The sequence below is a fragment of the Panthera uncia genome, chromosome D4 (genome assembly GCF_023721935.1).
Source record: "Panthera uncia isolate 11264 chromosome D4, Puncia_PCG_1.0, whole genome shotgun sequence".
NCBI classification, from domain to species: domain Eukaryota; kingdom Metazoa; phylum Chordata; class Mammalia; order Carnivora; family Felidae; genus Panthera; species Panthera uncia.
Window position 1 is genome coordinate 40,685,422 of NC_064807.1, and position 19,589 is coordinate 40,705,010.

At 37.1% G+C, this 19,589-nt stretch overlaps 1 protein-coding gene across 4 annotated transcripts in view; it reads right to left on the reverse strand.

Annotated features, from left to right (window-relative positions):
- BNC2 (basonuclin 2) overlaps nt 1–19,589 on the reverse strand; it is a 432,990-nt gene that overhangs the window by 278,226 nt on the left and 135,175 nt on the right. For all 4 annotated transcript variants that reach the window (XM_049618060.1, XM_049618382.1, XM_049618308.1 and 1 more), the window contains exon 2: nt 13,036–13,236. In XM_049618060.1, coding sequence (XP_049474017.1) covers nt 13,036–13,236 — 201 coding nt within the window. The remainder of the gene's footprint in view (nt 1–13,035; nt 13,237–19,589) is intronic.

A 19,589-nucleotide genomic window follows, 5' to 3' on the forward strand; every position in this document is an offset into this window, starting at 1 on the left:
TCATCTACATCAATGACTGACACAAATCATGGGATTCTTTTCAGAGTTTAGAAATCTCCCTTTCTTTCTCTTTAATTCTAAAATTCTTACCTTTTCTACCTTTATTAAAATCCTTTGACCATTTTTTTTTGTTTTGCTCACATGTTTTTGTTTTTATGTGGGTCATAAAGAGAAAAGCTATACATCAAAACTATCAGCACCAGAAACATATTTACTAAACCTTTTTTTCAACTGTGAAGAAAAAAAATGAAGAATTTGGTTCATCCCAGCGGGGAATTCCCAAGATGAATGATCACATGCAATGAAACTATTATCTTCATCCATTAAAATATTATCTAAAACAGAGGTTTCTATCTGGCAACCGGTAGGCTGAATATAGCCTGCAGATGAGTTTTGCTTGGACCACACACTTTAAAAAATATTTGAAAGGGTTGCCAAGATTTAAAAATCAGGAGATTTCACATAAAAATCTTGATTTCTGGCTTCTCATTTAAGAAGGAGGGGGGGCAGGGAGGTAGTCGTTGTTGTTGTTGGATCATCTCACAACACCAGGCCTGCATTCCCACCTGGTAACAATTGGCTAGAGCTGAAGAGCTTTCTGGTCCACCACAGACCCCATCAGACTCACCCCACTGGTTTAATTTACCTTACCTCCACACACCCTTTTAGGCAACTCCTGATCTTTAAAATGTCACACTACTCCAAAGACAGTTTGTAGAGTTTTTGGAAGAAAAAGAAAAGGGTATCTAGGAACAGAGATTTAAAAATACACATTTCATGGGCTTAAACAATGCAGAATTTCAAAATATAGTTGTTCAATAAAACATAAATGCAAAGTCATTTTCATAATTAAAATGCTTTAAAAAGTAAATCCAGAATTGATGATCTCATCTTAGTGAATAGTTTGACAAAGACTTACACTGGTTTTCAACCAGTGTCCCAGCCCAGAAAAGATGTTCATGTCAAACCACTGCCCAGATCTACACATCCATTTTGTTCCTTCCCATGTTAACGCTTCTGTACTTCCTTTCTAGAATGATCATGCACTTAAGTGAAAACTAACCCTAATATGAAAATAGAATATATCTTCAAGGTAAATTTTAAAAGTCAACATTTAGGATGCATAAATATTATAGCAAATACACATCTTTACAGGCACCACATGTATGTCACAATATGTATTTATATATTTAAACAGACATTATTGCAGGTTCAAATGACCCTCACAATCATGGCATATTTCTTTAAAAATGATTACTACCTAAAAGCAGATGTTTATGACAAAGGCACCCTGCATTTCTATTTGCTCTTTTTCTTGACTAAAATGAAGTACAAGGAGAAAATCTTTTCTATTTCACTATTTCCAGTCAACCACAGCAACACTGTACTTCTACTTATAACTGGACTTTACAAATTAAAGTACCCTATTTTAGTAAAGGGAAGAAAGTACCTTTTCACTTCATCCAACTATATTAACAGGCTATCTATGATGTACTGTACAGTAATGTACTAAATAGGCTATGACAGGTCATATTACAACTTATTAAAAAGTAAAATTTAAATCAATTTTAGTATAGTGTTTTGAAATGATGTGTTATCATTGGTCCACATTCTTGAAAGATTATTTTTTGGTTACTTGTTTCCTCCCTAAGAGAGAAGCATTTTTCTTCCATTTTCACCTTAAAAAAGTAACTTTTGAATATATGCCAAATTTACTTCACAATCAGACCTTAATCCCCAAATTCTCTTGATTTTTAACAACTTGAACAACTTTAGTTAAACAGTTCACAAAACTGTAATGATCATACTGCGTTCCTCAACTCCCAGTTGAAATTGGAAAAGAGAAAATACCATAAGTATGAGCTCCATAAGTATAGTCTTAAGCCTCATACCTGAACAACAATATGATATATTCCTTATGGAAAGTATTTTTCCTTAATATCATGTTTGAAATTTTAGTAATTAGCAGCAGACACCTGGAACTCAATTATTAATATAGCGCTCCCCACCCCTTTTGTACTTCTTTTGAAACCATCTCTTAAGGTACTTCTTAAAGAGATGATCCTATGGGACAGCATGCATATAAATGTTCACATTATTTTCTTTGAAACATCTTGGTATGATCTAAGACTAAACTTACCGTTTCTTCATTAAACATGTCAGTTTTAGAAAAAATTAAGACCTCTCAATTGCAAAATGACAAAAATAGGGGCACCTGGCTGGCTCAGTGGATTAGAGCATATGACTCTCAATCTCAGGGTCATGAGTTCAAGCCCCACATTGGGCAAAGAGCCTACTTAATAAAATCATAAGAAAATCTAAAACATATCAAAAAATGGCAAAAAACTAAAACAAAAATTCTAGGTAAAATATAATTTATTACATTCATGTTGATTGATCAACTATAACATTTTAGAAAAGAAATTTTATGAAAAAACACAGTTAATTCTCACCAGTGATGACCAAAGCTTTAAACTGGTCTCCTCAGGATCACATCATGGCAGCTGTAAATACATAAAGTAGTTCTAGAAGACTCCTGATTTTGTTATTTTTGTTTGCACTTGTTTTAAGATGAAAAATAAAATATGTGATAATGAATGTTTAATGTTATTTAAACCATGTTCTATGGGGATTAAGGTACTGTCCTCACTTAACCCCTCCCTTCTTTCTATTAATCACTGAATTTCAGAAAAGGATATCTCTAAATAGGCTTTTATGTTGAGGCTCTCATCAGCATTCTGCATTTGTTAAAACAAAACAAAAAAAATTTTTAAAAGAGACCAAAAGTATAAGGACACTGTCATCTAAATAACAGTGGTTTTATCAGAACACTCGGAAGGCAGGTTTGACTGGTGGGTTTTTAAAGAAATTATTAAAAATAACTATTTGCACAAGTTAAAATAACCAACTTCTCACTTTTACCAAAAGGGTGTTTTTAATATAATGAACATCCAAGCTTCTCTGGTCATGAGAAAACCTGGAATATATTATGCACGCATGAATGTGGCCTAGGATGCAGGATATGAGATGTACTTGCTATCAACAGATTAACACTTCATTTTCATTACTCTAATCTCACCACAGGCTGTGAACACTCTCTTTTTCTTATTTGAACAACAATGGTGCATGAAAAACCAAGCTGACAGGCAGGCGGGGTTCATTAAATGCATAAGGCCTTTATTCCCATAACATGTCTCACCTGTATGAAGCCAGGGTTTGGGCTTCCAGGCTGGCTACTGAAACAAGCTCTCCCAGATGTTGGACTTGTAACTCTACCCTTTCCTGCTTAATTTATGATAAATGTCAAAAATATAGTAAAACTGGAAAAATTCTTTCCCACAATGAGCTCTATTTAGTAGATAATAGGATTGGTAACATATTTTAAGATTTATTCAGCCCAATAATTACTTTCCAAAGTTGCTCAAGAGAACAAAAAAAAAATGTCTAGGAAAGAAAATGAGGACATATTTGAAGTTGGAATTAAAGGCTCTCACCTTGGTATCTCTATCCCAGCTTAGTTTTAACTTGTATGAGAACTATAGTTTGTCACTGGTTGAAAATACCAATTTGCAAAATAACAATCAATCAAGCTATTTCCCAATGAATGACATGGAGCTTCACTAAAAAGCTATGCTCAGGGCGCCTTGGTGGCTCAGTCGGTTAAGCGTCCGACTTCAAGGATCTTGCGGTCCGGGAGTTCGAGCTCCGCGTCGGGCTCTGGGCTGATGGCTCAGAGCCTGGAGCCTGCTTCGGATTCTGTGTCTCCCTCTCTCTCTGCACCCCCCCCCCCATTCATGCTCTCTCTCTGTCTCAAAAATAAATAAACGTTAAAAAAAAAAAGCTATGCTCAAGGAACAGAAATGTTATAGAGTGTAAGGAATCATTACAATGAGATTCCTAAATGGGAAATTCTTTCTAAGAGGGGGAGCCATGCACACACTCACTGCATTTGAGGCAGCCATTAACAAATCCTCAACAAACCTAGAAATAAACCACTTAATTCCCACCACCAACCAATGGACAGGTGCACACTTGCTGCATATCTATGCAACACATATGAATACATGGTCATGTAACAATATGAATTTTTACTATGTTCCATAGCAATATAGTAAGTGTTAGAGCAGGGCTTTGATTTGGGTTCTTTCTGGTACTCTAACTTTATAACTAAAAAAGAACAGAAGAAAAGCAATATTAAATAAAGCTGCAGACAACCTAGCTGACTTGAGTTAGGTTTTGACACAAGGTCAACAAAGGAAATGTTTGCAGGCATTCTCACTCAAGGGGTACTTTCAGGATTATGCTCGGTGTATAATTTTTTCCCGTATCTTACAAGTGGCCTCCCAGTCATGTCCACTACCCTCTAGCACTAGCATAGAGCACAGGAGTGGGCAGCTTTCTTTACCTATGCCTGAGTAGGTGCCCCAAACAGCCATCCTAATGATTTAAGTCAATGGAATCTTTCTTGCTTAAATTTAAAAGAAGAAAAAGAAAATATTAAAATCCTGCTAATGGAGACTCTCATTTTAATACTGGTTTTGTTATTATGTTAAGCCGGCTGAAAGTAATTATTTTTGGCATGTAAAATATTCATTATCCTAAAATTTTTCTTTTCAAACCTCCGGTTCAGGTTCTCCGATCATCAAATAGGAGTCCTGAAGAACTGTCTAGAGAACAAATAGCCACTTAAAAACACCTTAATAAAGTTGAAAAATTCATGACAGTCACACAAAAGCACAGCAGGTATAAAACTAGAAGCTATGTCTTTCCCATACAGAATAATATTTTTAATCTTGTCAATTTTAACAATCTCTCTGCCATGTAAGACAATGAGTTAAAATTTATTAAAAACAAAACAGTAGTGAATCCTCATTGTGTTATGTATACTGCATGTTTTCAATTTCATAATGTCATCCATTAGTATTAGCACTGCCATCATTTTAATTCCTTTTTTAAAAGTTCCAGTTAACTCTTACTAACTGCAGTTTGTCTCAAAGAGCCATACCTTCCACCTACTGAAGGAAAACCTTTTGTGTCTTCTTCCTGCTCTTGTACAGACAGAAGTCTAACTGTACAAAATGATAAATCCAAGAACTACTTTTTTTAAAAAAAGAAGAAAAAATAGAAAAGCAAAATCTCTTCAGCTAAGTACTTTCTTACACAGGGAAAGGATCAAACTGAGCTGCCTTTCAGCGCCTCTGAACGATAAGCCTGGGCCCCTGGTTACACGTTTTTATCACGCCCTTACTTACAGAACCCTTACGTAGCAAAACTCGGGACAGTCTTCCTGTCAGCACTCACACACTGAGGACCACATCTGAGGATGCCACCTCTTTTACCATACCTCTGCCGGAATGATATATTGGCAAAAAGGTCATATTCAGTTTCTGTTACATTTAAGGTGCATTTCAATTCTTCTATTAGGGCAAAAATTGCCAGTGAAAGTAAGGAGAAATTCATGAAAGGAGAGATGAAGTGAAAGGAAAGAATGAAGTGAGAAAGAAACTAGGTCTATGGGAAACGGAAATAGGAAAAAAGAGCAGACTAACCATGTATTTAGGTCATTAAGTAAATTGCTGCCAACCAAACAAAAATGAGACTTAAATCAACCCTTCCCCCTCAACAACACACAAACCCTACAGACAGTAGCAAAATAACACTGCAGTCCAAAAATACTGAGTAAATAAGATGTCAGATATGCTCAAGAGAATCAGTGTTTCAATGAGTAACTTCCTACTGTTCAAGATTATTTTCATTTTCCTAACAGGGAGAAATGAAAAACTGATGGGCTTAATTAAAGAAAAACAAAAGGATATTATTTCATTGTTAAAGGATCAATTCTTTTTTTTAATTGGAATGATGATTAATAAGCTGAGAATCTGATTTCTAAGCTAGCCAGTTTGAGTAATACGTTGTTGTTCCACAAGCATTTCCATTAAGGAAGACTCTGAATGAAGAAATGATACAGAACTTCCTCCCTTCTCTTCATCTCTGACTCTGGGGCATGAAATGCTACAAAGAGTGTTTGAATAGAATGACACTGCACACTGCCCTCATCCAAAGGAACTCCAGTCATAAATTTTTTCACCTTAGGGTCTGAATGTTCCACCATGAAACTTACTAGGCTTCTTACGGGGAATGCAGAAATTAAAGAAAGAATCACCACTTTTATTTTTCCTATTCTCTAAACTTTCTTTTTTAAACCTGGGGGGAGAGAGAGAGAGATAGATCATGCTCAGTGAGATGCAGACACTGTGGTGTCACAGTCCTAGGCATCATTTTTGGGATGTCATCTTGCACAGCCTAAAACTTTCTTAGAGCTTGAGCTGCTCAGAGTGTTTTTTCAATTTATTCTTCTTGCCCATTTATTAGTTTACCTTACAAGAAAAAGTCCCCTCTTTTACACAATGTTTTGCTTTTATGTCAGGATATAAAGGCTGTTATTCCTGAATTATGCCTCTTTTCCTTTATTTCTCTAACGCTCAAAAATAGATGTCAAAGTTCCTTGAAAGGGTCTTTGACTCCCTTTCTCCCTCTTTTCCCTGTCCTTCATTAGATGAAGATCACCAAGCAAAATGTGGAAGCCAGCTGCTTTTCGGGAAATAAAAATGGCATCAGCTTTGGCAGACAGAGGTGAGATCAATCATTTCCTACAATCCCCAAACAATCTTCTGACCAAGGCCTAGAGAAGGGTAGGTATGTAACAGCAAAAACATACAAAGGTACGAGAGGATTTTCACATGGTGAAGAATTCATTCTATGCACATAACAAACCAGGCTCCAAATCTCATGTGAAAGAAAATCTTGGAACCATTATACTCTATGTTCTTTGGACAGTAACAAGCAGGGAGCCCCAGACAAAATTTCTCACTGAAAAAGTCATCCCACGATTCACTCTGTTCTCCCTATGACCACAAAGTTCCCTGACAATATTCTGGGGGGGGGGGAGTTAATTCTTATACAGATTAAAACAGTAGGATTCAAGTTAAAGCAAACTCTAGTTTCTTCTTGAATTCCTTTTGATACATATATTCTAATCAAGAGTCCAAGTTGAGAAAATACCTCTTCGGCTGTACAGAGCCATTAGCTATTCATGTTCACAAGGAAAATCCTCTCAAAACCCTTGTAGATTGTTATAAGTGGATGCCCAATGTAACTTTCTTTAAGTATGTGTAATGCATATAAGGTGGGAAGGCAGAAGCACTAGAATTTTTGTTTTTCATCGAAATAGATGACACCAGCTCACTATCTGTAACAGTCTGTTCCTTCAGAATCAGCTCCCTGTGTCACAACGACCTGGCAAACTTGAATGCTTTCACTATCACTGGAGTCCTTGCAATCCTGCTTTGGCTGTGACCCATTCACTTTTGCCCCAACTTCTCAGAGATGCCTTACTCAGCATCTAATTAGTTAGGGAGGATTTGCCGCGGCTCTTAACCCTGACACAGGAGAGGGAGGATGTGCTGCTGTGGTAGCCCAAATCTGTACTGTCACTACATTAATCACATTTCCATAAAGCCATGCATGAATAATTGGATTTATCACTGAATGTTAAGATACACTCATAAATATAATTATAAAAAATACCTAAAATTATAGATAAGGTATCTGCACCTTCAGGGATTTATTTTTCAACTGTGCTTACTCGACTCACCTTAAGCACAAGACTTAACAATTACACAGAGTACCAGTTTGCAGTTGACAGAAATAAGGGAAAAACAATTTCAAAATGATCACCTACTATGTTCAAATTCACTTAGTGTACTGTGTTGAAAATAATCTTGAAATCTGTGCACAGGTTTTTCACATAGGCCAGACACATCTGAGAATATTTTGTGCATGCTTTATTTTCATTAACACATACATAAATACCATGTATAGGACCCTATTACCTTTCCGCTGTATTACAAATTAGACAATATCTGTTATGTGAAGTCTGCAGGTTATACACAGACTTAAAGTACAGGCCAACACACAAGCACCTGTCTATGCTACAATATGTATTTTCACAATTATGCAAATATTCGTATTTTAGTGTCACACTATCAGAGTGGATGTTAAGGATTATATTTGAATATATGTCTGTAGTTAAAACTTCAAAATGAAACATATTATCACTCCAATTAGAGAAGGGAACTAAATTGGAGGTAGCAGCCTGGTAATTCAACAGGCTGAAATTACATGCTTCCTAATATAAACATTTTCCTATCAAGACCATAAGTTTGGTCAATTTAAGACACGATTACCAAAACACACCAACTATAAGAAGGGGAGTAAAAAGGGAGGGAAAAGTGCAGAAACCTAGGGATGGATGATGCCTGGCAATGAAAGTCATTGTCAAAGACCATTAACTATCAACTGCTTTACTCAGGGCTCTGATTAAATAAGAATATACATCCTATGTTAAAAGGGATGTCTACATGAGTGGGACAGAGTTTAGAATAAAAATGTACCGCACAAACAATAAAGAAGAATCAAACCACGATATACAATTAGGCATCTGACTTATAAGAAAAACTGTACGTGTGCCTTTTAAACTGTTGGTGAATAAACATTTAAATTATTTGGTGAGGGGAGGTAGGAAGTCAGACAAAACCACCATTTCCACTTTAAAATACAGATTCAACAAACTGAAACTGTGTTTGCCTATATGAATAGAAAGAACTAAAAGACTACTGGGAGAAAAATTCATATCAAACATGCTTTTAAATGGATTCCAGCAATGTTATTATATATTTCCTACAATATATTTTATTTATCATTTCTCTGAAATGTGCTAGATTTTATATTAGAAAGAAAGTTTGCTTTACTCTGTCATATCTCTGGTGAGCAGACGCTCTAGTATTAATGTAAATCGTTGATTTAATTTTTAGCTTTCTTGGTTTGCCCCTCACCTACCTAAGAAATGATTTCTCTGGTGATAACTAACACATCATGCTAATGAGAGAATCTAATGCACAATAGAAAAATGTCACTACTAATAATATTTGCATGAAGTTAAATAAAGCAACTCTAAGAGAATGTCAGACAGTTGTTCTTTAATAAGACACAGTTTCACAATGAAATTATGTTGTTAATTTTGTTACATCATTGGGTGAATCCTAAATTACTACATAATGATGCACAGAGTCATTTATAATTCTAACTTAGTATTTCACTTGTGTCTGAAAAGAGACCTTATTAAGGGATCTACATTTTATTTGAAACAGGTTAAATACACCTCACCAATAATAAAAGGTGAATGTCTCTAATAATGTGTAAAACATGGGCTGGAGCCATTTACCTGTTACGGTTTCATGTCTGGGAAGATTTCAAAATATATTAGACTATTGCATTCCTTGAAGTAGCTACAAAGAATTTTATTTGATAGTCTCTCAAATGCGCAAAATATTTATAGAAATAGAAAAATCACCTTTTAAAACCTGATTTAAAAAAACAACTTCTAAAAGCAGGCCTTAGTTCTGCTTTTAACAAAACTTAATGAGGTTAAAATGAGCAAAATAACATTCTAGACTCTAGGAGATTAACATAGAAGATGAGCAAAGGGTTTCTGGTCATTCTCGACCTGTCACTGATCAAAGTAACTCAAAAAAGAACTTCCTTTACGAAAGTCCAAGAGTCATGCCCTTTAAGGTTATCAAATATTTGTATGGAAAAAAAATTATCCTTTTTAAAAAAAATCATGCTTAAACATGGGAAAGACGTAGAAAGACAGGAAAATGTGGTAAAATGATCATATCTTGAACTTAAGGGAAACATACTTAATTCTACCAAATCTAAACTGGCTTCAGTTTGTGATGTCTTTTTGTTAGTACTGGACAGACTGACAGATTTACATATAATCAGATACAACTCTGCTCATACAAAAGACAAAGAGTTTTATAGCCCTACTTCCTAATTTACTGTAGAAGACACAAATCTAGATTATTGAATCTCAGTATTCATGAGATATTTCCCACTACAAGTTTTGCTCTAGTTAAATAATATTGGTAGTTAATTCTCTGTAGCTCAGTTTTGAAACCTGCCACTCAGTCTTTTCTAATGTTTAAAGAAATTATCAGGTGAATCTTATAGTTTTTATATCGCTACAGAAAACTGCGAAATAAAAAAAAGTATATCCAGTCAATTCTATTCATTTCATGAGTTAAGTCAATTTTTTCTTAGAAATTAAAATAATCATAATATACAAAAACCTCTTTATTCAGAATTCTGCATACCTGATTACACTGGACAACTTTTACCTTAGTAAAACAAAAGGGGGCTTAATGTGTATATTGAAACTAGTATTCCTTGAAACTGTTAACTTCAAGAAATAACATTTCAAGAAAAGTGTCTTTGCTGCGTGCACAAGCACGCGTGTGCACACACACGCACACACACTGAATCAGCATTGCTGACGAACTACAGGTACAGAAAATAAACATATTAAACATGTAAAGCACATATATTTTTTAGATTTACACAGTTTGAATTTAAGTTCACATAATATTTACTCAAACTCAAATGTTTTTATCCTGAAGGAAAAAACGAAGATGTAAACTCATATACTCTTTACATGCTTTCCAAAAATGAACAGGAGGGTAAATATTTAGTAACCATGACAGAAAAAAAAAGAGGGGGAGGGGAGTCACTAACTACGATAAAATCAAAAAATAAAAATGCATATATACACACACACATATATATATAGTTAAATCACACTTTTTAAAACTGATTTTTCTCCTTTTATTTTACTACTCTGTTTAGTAAATGGTATATTACATAGTTTTATATAGCTTCCATTATGCATAAATTACCTCCCTATATTTCTACTCTTTTCATATAGTCAACTGAGGCTCAGACACATATACATGTACACAGGTAGAAACAAAATAGATGTGTATTTATCCACAAAGTAACTGGATCAAAGACATCATAATAGCTTAGCTGTACAAGTTTCTTTCTCTCAGTGATTTCAAATTATTTTCCTAATTCTGATCAATCATTTGTATAATTTACTTTTATTTGTTTTTTAGCTAAAATGTTTTCCAGGACTTAAAGTCTTCTTAGATTCAAATCTACTTGGAAATGGGTTAGTGCCAAAGAAGCAATCTAACACCATCTATGTGGTTCAATAGCCATTTATCAATTGATCATTATCTCTATCTGGTTTTATTAACTCTTTTCTAGCTAGAGAGAGATCTAAGCCAATCTTCCCTTCACACCACACACACACACACACACACACACACACACACACACACACACACTTTACCTCCCCTACCTCAAGGAAAACCCTAAACGTAACATCTAATTTTTAAAGTGCGGCACAAGTTGCTTGTTCCTAAAGTCAGTGAAAACATACTCTTGTTTCAACTACGGAGAGAGCCACCCAGGCAGGGATGTGCCTCAGAAACATACCTCTCAAGGCACTCTACAAGGAAAAGGAGTATCTCTGGGAGGAAATGAACTTTTTAACTTGCAAGAATGGGAAATGGCTCATAAAGAGTTGCTTATTGGGTTTATGTTGATTGCATTTAAATCCCAGCTTACTGTATCAGCAGTAATCAGGGTCCCTCTACAGGATATGTCAAAATACACCTTATTCAAATGCATTTATCCTATCTAGAAAGGCATGATAAAACTGTTCGCTAGCTAAATCCTACAAAACCCTGGCTCCGAGCACTGGCTTTTGCAGATGTACCTCTAAACTTCTAGTAGTTTATAGCCTACCAAATTGTTTTCTTTCCTTCATTACCAATGCTTTAAAAAATCTAATTAACTCAATATTTAGTCCTCATGAACTCTTGCAAGCAAAACAGGTTTTAGAAAAAGAAAGCAACTACAATATATATATATTTTTTAATGAGTGGAACATTACCAATTTCTTAACTGCCATCTACTTAAAATCCAAGTGCATTTTCCAGCAGTAGTTTCGTGCTGTGTGGATGACACTATCATGCTAACTCTTGCTTTGTGTGGGTTTGGTGTAGGCTTTTGAAAAGCAAGACGTGTCTAGGAGGGAGGCACCAGGGAACTTCCCTCCCTCGCTTGAGCACAGTCCAAGATGAAAGTTTCTGGGTTGTTTCCCTTCGCTTCCTCTCACCCTCGCTCCCCCTCGGAGCCGCAGAGCCAGCAATTGTGCAAGAAGAGCCGGGTGTGCAGGGCGCGTATCACCAAGCGCATGGTACGAGCCGCCGACTCTGGTGATTAATTATCAGTTGCCGCCGGCCTCACACTAACACGTCGGCTTTCCGGGCAGAGCCAGCACACCCAGCCGCCGGCAGCGCGGCCCGGACCGAGCAGCGGCTCTGGGGAGGACGCCGCGGCTGCGCCCGAGTGTGAGTGCGCTGGCCAGCGGGCGGGCGGGCGGGCGGACGGGCGAGTGTGCGGGAGCCGAGCCGGCGCTGGCGCCGGCGGGAGCGCAGGGGCGAGCGTGGAGGTGGACGGGCGGGAGCGCGGCCGCGGCCGGTGCAGGGGAACTGGGACCGGCCGGCACGGCCCGCCACGCACACCGCCGCCTCCTCCTCGACCCCAGGCGCTGGCAGCGATTCCTGCACAGCCTCCTCTCCGCAGGTCGAGTCGAGCTGCTTCCAGCCCATGGAGTCGGTCTAGCTGTGCAGAGGGGCCCCTACATTTTATGGCTGTTTGGTTGGAGAACCTACTCCAAGACAGCAGACACTTTGATGAAGTGATTAATACAGATAGAAAGATACATTTGTTGGGTGGTGGCTTTTTTTATTTTTAATTTCAAACAGAAAACAAAGAAATAAAGTCTTCCCATGACCCAGGCTATACTGTGAAACTTTGCAACGAATGCCTTTGCTTTCTTTTACTTCACTATCCTTTCCCCCTTTTTCTTTTAAGGAGCCCTCAGGGAAACCATGAAGTAACCCTGCACATTCCAACACCACAGTTATGACAAAACAGAGCCTAACTGCGGATTGATCAAATTTTTAAAAACGTTTAGAAAGAAAAATAGCAGAAACAAAAGTACACATAACAATTCAAGGTTTAAAAAAAAAAATAAAGAAAGAAAGAAAGAAAGAAACTTACCTGTTGGGACATTCTGAATAAGAGGTTAGTATCAGCGTTTTGCCATGTCCCCATGAACCCTGGTTCAGCCGTAGTCGTTCTGGTTCCGAACTGCATGGAGTTGTCAGTACAGGAGTCTCTTAAAGTCAAGTCTCTTGCCCTCTTTGGCTCTCTGTCTCTCTGTGTCTCTCTTTCTCTCACATCCACTTCTGCCTCTTCTGACTGAAAAGTGAAGGTGGATTTTTTGAGCCTCTTGGCAGCCAGTAGCAGGAGTGTAGTGTAGTTAAGAAGCTGGCTGAACTGTGCATTTCATTTGGGAAGGGGGAGTTTTGGGGGAAGGAGGGGGTCAGTGCTTCTTTCGCACCTTCTGCACAGATACCCCTATCATTTATGCATAGATTGTGACTCCCCGAGCTTGCCTTTGCTCGGTTTAACAGCTGCCTGTCAGGTGTGCAGGCAGCACTGGAGACCCAACCATCAGCTTCAAACTCTCAGCCACTGCATGTCATTGGATAGCAGAGCTAAGAGTCAACTGCACTGTTCCACTGTCAGGCACCAAATGACACTCTGCACTAACCCCTCTCCAAACACACAGATACACACTTAGGCACACTCCAAGCAGCACCATGATCAGGGATGGCACACGGTGTGAGGAGAAGCTGAGGCCCTTCCCAGGGAGATTTTCCCAACAGTGCTTTTGGGTATAACATGCAAGACCTGACATCAGACTTTACTTTAACGTTTGCAAACTGCTCTGCTTAAACATTGTTTTTTTCTAATTATACTGGAATAAAGAAAAATATTCAGTAGTAAGAGAATGTTAAGTTGGCGCAGTTGTTGCCTAAATGTTAGCTCCTAAAAGTCCTATAGTATATGCTGGGCTATTTATAACCACATATAAACTCCCAGAGAAAATAATGTACATAGAAACTTGACCTTCCACTCTGAAAAGTAAATAAATAAACCTAGCAGTTTTTCGAACATAGAAGATGTACAGTAAACATTTGCAAAATAAATACATACTATTTAATATCCAGTTCCTCTGGTCATTAATTACTAAATTGGATGTTAATAAGAAATAGAATGGCAAGGAAAAAAAGGTAGGTTTTCTTAAAGCTCACAAACAAAAAAAGCCTTTGTTAAAGTTCCTGGATGAAGCATCTACAATATCCTTTCAAATCATAAAAAAGAAAAAGATGAAGAAAAAAGCCTGTCCTATTTCAGGGAAAAAGTAATGAATATAAAAATTCCGTTTTTCATTCAAGATCTCTATAGAAAATTCTGCAATGCATGCTTGATGAAATATAACCTGAGTAGCATGTTGTATTTTTAATTAAACCAGTTTTAAAACATCTATTTATTAGATAGTGTTTATCTATATTATTTATGGAAAAGCAGAACTGAAGAAAATGCACAGTACATAAACAGTAACTTCAAAATGGAAAGCTAAATTCATGTCATCTCATAAAAGTAGTCAGCAGGAAAAAGCCATCCTTCCTAAACTTAAAATGTAAGGAACATTAATCTTCAACCACCTACAAATATCGAGGACAAATGTACCACTCTCCTTGCTCCTTCTTAACTCAAGAATAACAATAAACCTTACTCTCTGAAACAACAAAAGAAACAGAAAAGAGCTTCAATGGCAGCTCTGTGTCATTAGTGGACAATGAGAAAAGATGAGAAAACGTACACTATGTTGACACAAATGTGCCTTCCCCTCTAGAACCGACATCTCCTGAAAGCTTTTCTGTTAAACTTCCCTCCGGTTCACCACCATTAAGCACAAAAAAGTCTCAAAAGCAGCAAATTCAATATCTGAGAAGAAACAAACAAGAACCCAAAGAATTGTTGCCTTAAAATATATGAAGTCCACCTGTGGTCAATAAAAATATTCTTGAGGGGGGAGGGCAGGAAAAGCCCCTATGAGTCAATTGTCAACAGTGACTGTACCTTTACAGCTAGCTATTACCCACTTAAACTCCCTCTAAAATTTGCTAGCCTCTTGATTTCTGAAGTGGCACTCAGTGCCTCAGTCAAGCTGCCTGCTCAGCTCCTGACCTTCCCACTAATGGCTGTTATTTGTGGGAGGCTTAAGGACACTGTCAATAGCAAGCTTCCTCCTCGCTCCTCTCAGGCTCTGTTGTATCGCTTTGCCTGCGTGTTCTCTCTCATCTGCCTCTTGCTCTCCGGCTCTCCCCCTCTCACTCCCCCTCCTTCCTTCCTCTCTCCTTCACTCCCTCTTCCTCTTCTTCCAGCCCCCACCTCTTATTTCTTTCAGTCCTATAGTCCTCTTCTTTCCCAGGTATCATCCCCCCCCCCAAACCACACACACACACACACACACACACACACACACGCATGCACGCACACACACAATACAAAAATCAACTGGCATGCAGCAGCAAGCACCTGCAGTAATAGACTCTTTTATTAAAACTGTTATTCTGCAAGACTTGAAATTCCCCATGGACCGGGCCATGTCAAAGCCGATATAATTAACTAGAGGCTCAGCAACGGATCAATTACCAGACAAGCAAGTGATAGTGAAATCAATGAAAGATCATCAGCCACATTATCAGTGTTGCAACTCATTAGGGCAAAACTGAGAAATGTGCTCAAAGCGAGCCCAAGCAAGGTGGCATTACAAAACAAAGGGCTAATTTGGAGACCCTGCTGTGAACAATCTGTAACAGAATTAGCCTTTTTTCCCCCTAAACTGCACAGCTCCGTAACTAAATGTGACAGACTGAGAGAAGCAGTTTATTAAGACACCAACCCCAAGTTTATTTAGTTCATAAACTCTCTCCTAGAAAATCAATACAGTCTGTACAGGGTTATTAGGCTGACTAGCTAATACATCCAAATCTGGTCTGCCCAGCCAGCAGTCTTCTGACAAAATGTTATCCAGCGTAGGCAAACTGAGCTCTTTCAGATATCAAGGTTTGAGGTTGTTCTAGATGAAACAGGTCTGCAGTGTAACTAGGACCTGCATATTACTGCCAAGGCACAAGCCTAAAAAGCACCAGGATAGCCTTCTAAGGTTTAAAATTTTTCACAACAAATCTATCATAAAGTACTGCACCTGCTAAATGGATTAGAGCAAACAAAATTTTAACTGGTTTGTAAGACTAGTTTACAAAGAGGACAAGCTTTATTACAATAAAAGACAACAGTTAACCCAAAGACCTAACAATAAATGAGTAAACTAAAACAAAACCTCAAGCGTATATATATGCTGTATTTTGCAGATTTTAAGTTTCAAATATTAACTTTTAAATCAAGTTTTGAAAATACATATTAGACTTCTCTAGAAATCCCCAAAATACATGATTTGAACTTGCCACTCACTGTTACACAGAAACACGGCATGCGGAGTCTTTGATCTTAGGCTAATTTTCTATCTAGCAAGAAGGGCACAGGTACAAAAAATAAACCTGCAGGGCACAAAGAGGACTTTTGAGTTTGCTCATTGGCTATATAGTCTGTAGGTTATGGAATAGCTGTCTGGAATCATTTGTATTAAAGTTAATTTAAGGCTGGGGGTGGAGGTAGGCATCATTTCCACAATAATTGCTTTTTATTGCCCTGATTCCATGTATTTCCGGTTAAAGAACTACAAATACTAAAGGCTATGAGCTGGCTTTCCCACATTTACTGATCATGAGAGATGGAGCGTGGAACTTAAGAATACACCAACTAGGTCTAAATGTGGACATCTCCACCAAACAACATAACATAGCAGATACACACTTGCAAAAAGGAAGAAACTCAATGCAGTTTACAATGTTAAAACAGACTGGAGAACCGAAGGAAAAAACAAAAAGACGACAATTTTTAGAAGTGATTTCTGATGTTTATGTTGTTTTAACATTTAAAATGTTCCAAGAAAAGGATTACACTATTAACATGACTTTAGTGTACTGGCTCTAAGACACTAAATTCTAAACTTCAAAACAAAAGTCCTTATTTTCACAGGACTTTATTAAAATCCAGTTTATAGGTTGCTGTAAACATTTTTCCTCTAATTTTTGAGCTGGTACCTTATTAAGCATTTCATAGATCACGTTTTTGAGTAATCTGTAAAAAGTTAGACACACATCTATTCTAAACCTATACTATAGATGCCAATGTTTTAGATAGTAATTAAAAGTTGTAATTACAGAGATTGTATTTTTTAAAACCTTTTTGCATATAACTACATACTGTGCATGTACCCTCAATGAGATCCAATTAGTTGCAAAGAATTTGCATTTCAGTTAGTATGGGATAACAAGACTATAGGGAGGCACAATGCAATTCCACCAGCAGAGTAAGAAAGTGTGTTCTTTCTTGTTAGCTCTGTAAGCAATAATTCCCACAACTGACTGTTTAAAATGTTACTGATCTTTTCAATATTTGGGTACTGAGGTAGATTTAAGTTCTTCCCTCTATTAAAAAAAATATATCAGCCACAATGAACACTTGAAGAAACAAATGAACAAAGGATTTTGCTTTGCATGTATGTTTCTGGGTCTTTTTTTTTTTCTTGGTGTGGGGATATTTTCTTTATTTCTTAATACTTACTGATGATTTCTTAAAAGCACATTGCTTTATTAAAATAAGTTCTATAACTGGGGGACAGGGAAACCTCACTGAGACAGCTATATGTAAATATATATGGTTTTGTGATACAGGCATGCATTTAGTATACTGAGAAAGTACTCAAGGATTTTCATTTTTTCTAGTTATGTTCCCAGCAATGTAAATCCTGAGCAAATATCAAATAAATGTATATAATTTATATACACAGTATAACATGCATCTCTAGGACTTCTGCTGGTTCACGGAACAATACCTGTAATTCCCTGGGTTCCCTTCAGCAGCTGTTAACAGATTCTGTAATCTGTAATGACAGTAAACTGGCCTTTGCTCTTCTTTTATTCACTATTCATTTTCAAGGCTTGGTTAAGTACAGAGCTGGGTTAAAGATCAGTGGTTTTTCATGTGACACATGCTGGTATTCATCTAATGGCTTGTCAAGACAAAACTGTCCCTGTTCTTGCCAAAATAATAAAAATGACGCTCCACATCGCATGACAATCAGCACTTCCTTATGGCAAAACAACTCCAGCTTTTGTAGTTCATTTACTTTATATAAAAAATATTTTATTAACTGGCTATCCGATCCTATATGTGGAATTAGGTTGCCATTCTCAAAGGAAACTTTTTTAAGTTATGTATGGCCTCTCTTAACTCTAAAGCAACATGTAAACTAGTTTCTGATCAAATCAGACTTTACCCATATAAAAATAATGCCGAAGCTACAAATTCGTATGGCATTAAGGAATATAACTTAATACATGCAAATTATGCAGAAAGAGCAGGCTGGGCCCGGTCACAGAGGTGGGGGGAACCAATTGAGGAAATGTCATTTTTCTTGAGAACAAAGTATGGGACTTGCTTTGCAACATCTGTTGGGCTGTGTGAAATGTTAACAGATGTCTTAAGTGAAAAAAGGAAAAAGAATTAATAAAGGAAACCTCCTCTGAACAGATAATCCACCCAAATTTCCATATTCCTAAGGAAAAAAGTTGACAGCAACCTTTCTGCCTTGTGAAACCTGCCATCCCTACTTTATCGTGTAAAGTTTCATTTTCTAGGTGAAGGGATCAAATTTTTTGACTTGCTAAAAAGAATAGAGAAAAAGTAAAACTAACAATAATTCCAACTGAGGCTTTCCTTTTGTGAATAATTATATCATAATCGAAACTGCCTCTTTTCCCTTGAGTCAGATATGTAATTTGATGGGAGGACAGTGAAAAGTTCACCTCCCCCCACCAAAAAAAAACCCACACAGAACAATGAAATATTACCCTGCTGTGCCTGCATGTTGGGGGAAAGGAAAGAAGAGAAATTAAGGAGTACCTCTTCAAGTAGAGTTCTAATATACATTAAGGTGTCCTTCTTCACAATTAGGACTCACATATCATTTACACCTACATCCCTGTACTCTCCACTGGTTCCTACACTCCTTCCATTAGTAGCCTTGTAAAGGGTAAAACACCTCTCTTTCAACAGCCAAGTATTCTATAGCAGTATAATCTAATGATCATGAAAAAAACTTCTGGAATACACTACATGGATCCTGGTATTTAAATTTTAAGAAAACTGGAAAACTTTTCTTTCTTAGAAGTTAACAGTTTTCATTCATGTTTCAAATTATTAGATGATCTAGCCAAACATGAAGGCTAGTATGCCTTCATGCTAAGGTAGCAGTCTTTAATCCAGGTTAAAAAGATGATCACACACGCCAACTACTGAATCTAACCTAGTATCCACTTATATGTTCTATAAGTCTTCCTGTTTGGAGATATCTATTCTATTGCTTATGCTCTTAAAAACTAAGGACATAAGTTCATGCATTAACTAGTTCAAAATACAGTTAAGGATCTGTAAAGATTCTGATGAAGGAAGAAAAGTATTGTTATCTCTGATGACCAGTCTCAGTCTCTTCTCTCCCCTATGAAGAGTCTGCTTTAAAACTGTACATGTTACTTCGTGTTTACAGTTACACCTTCTCCAGATGGCTCCTG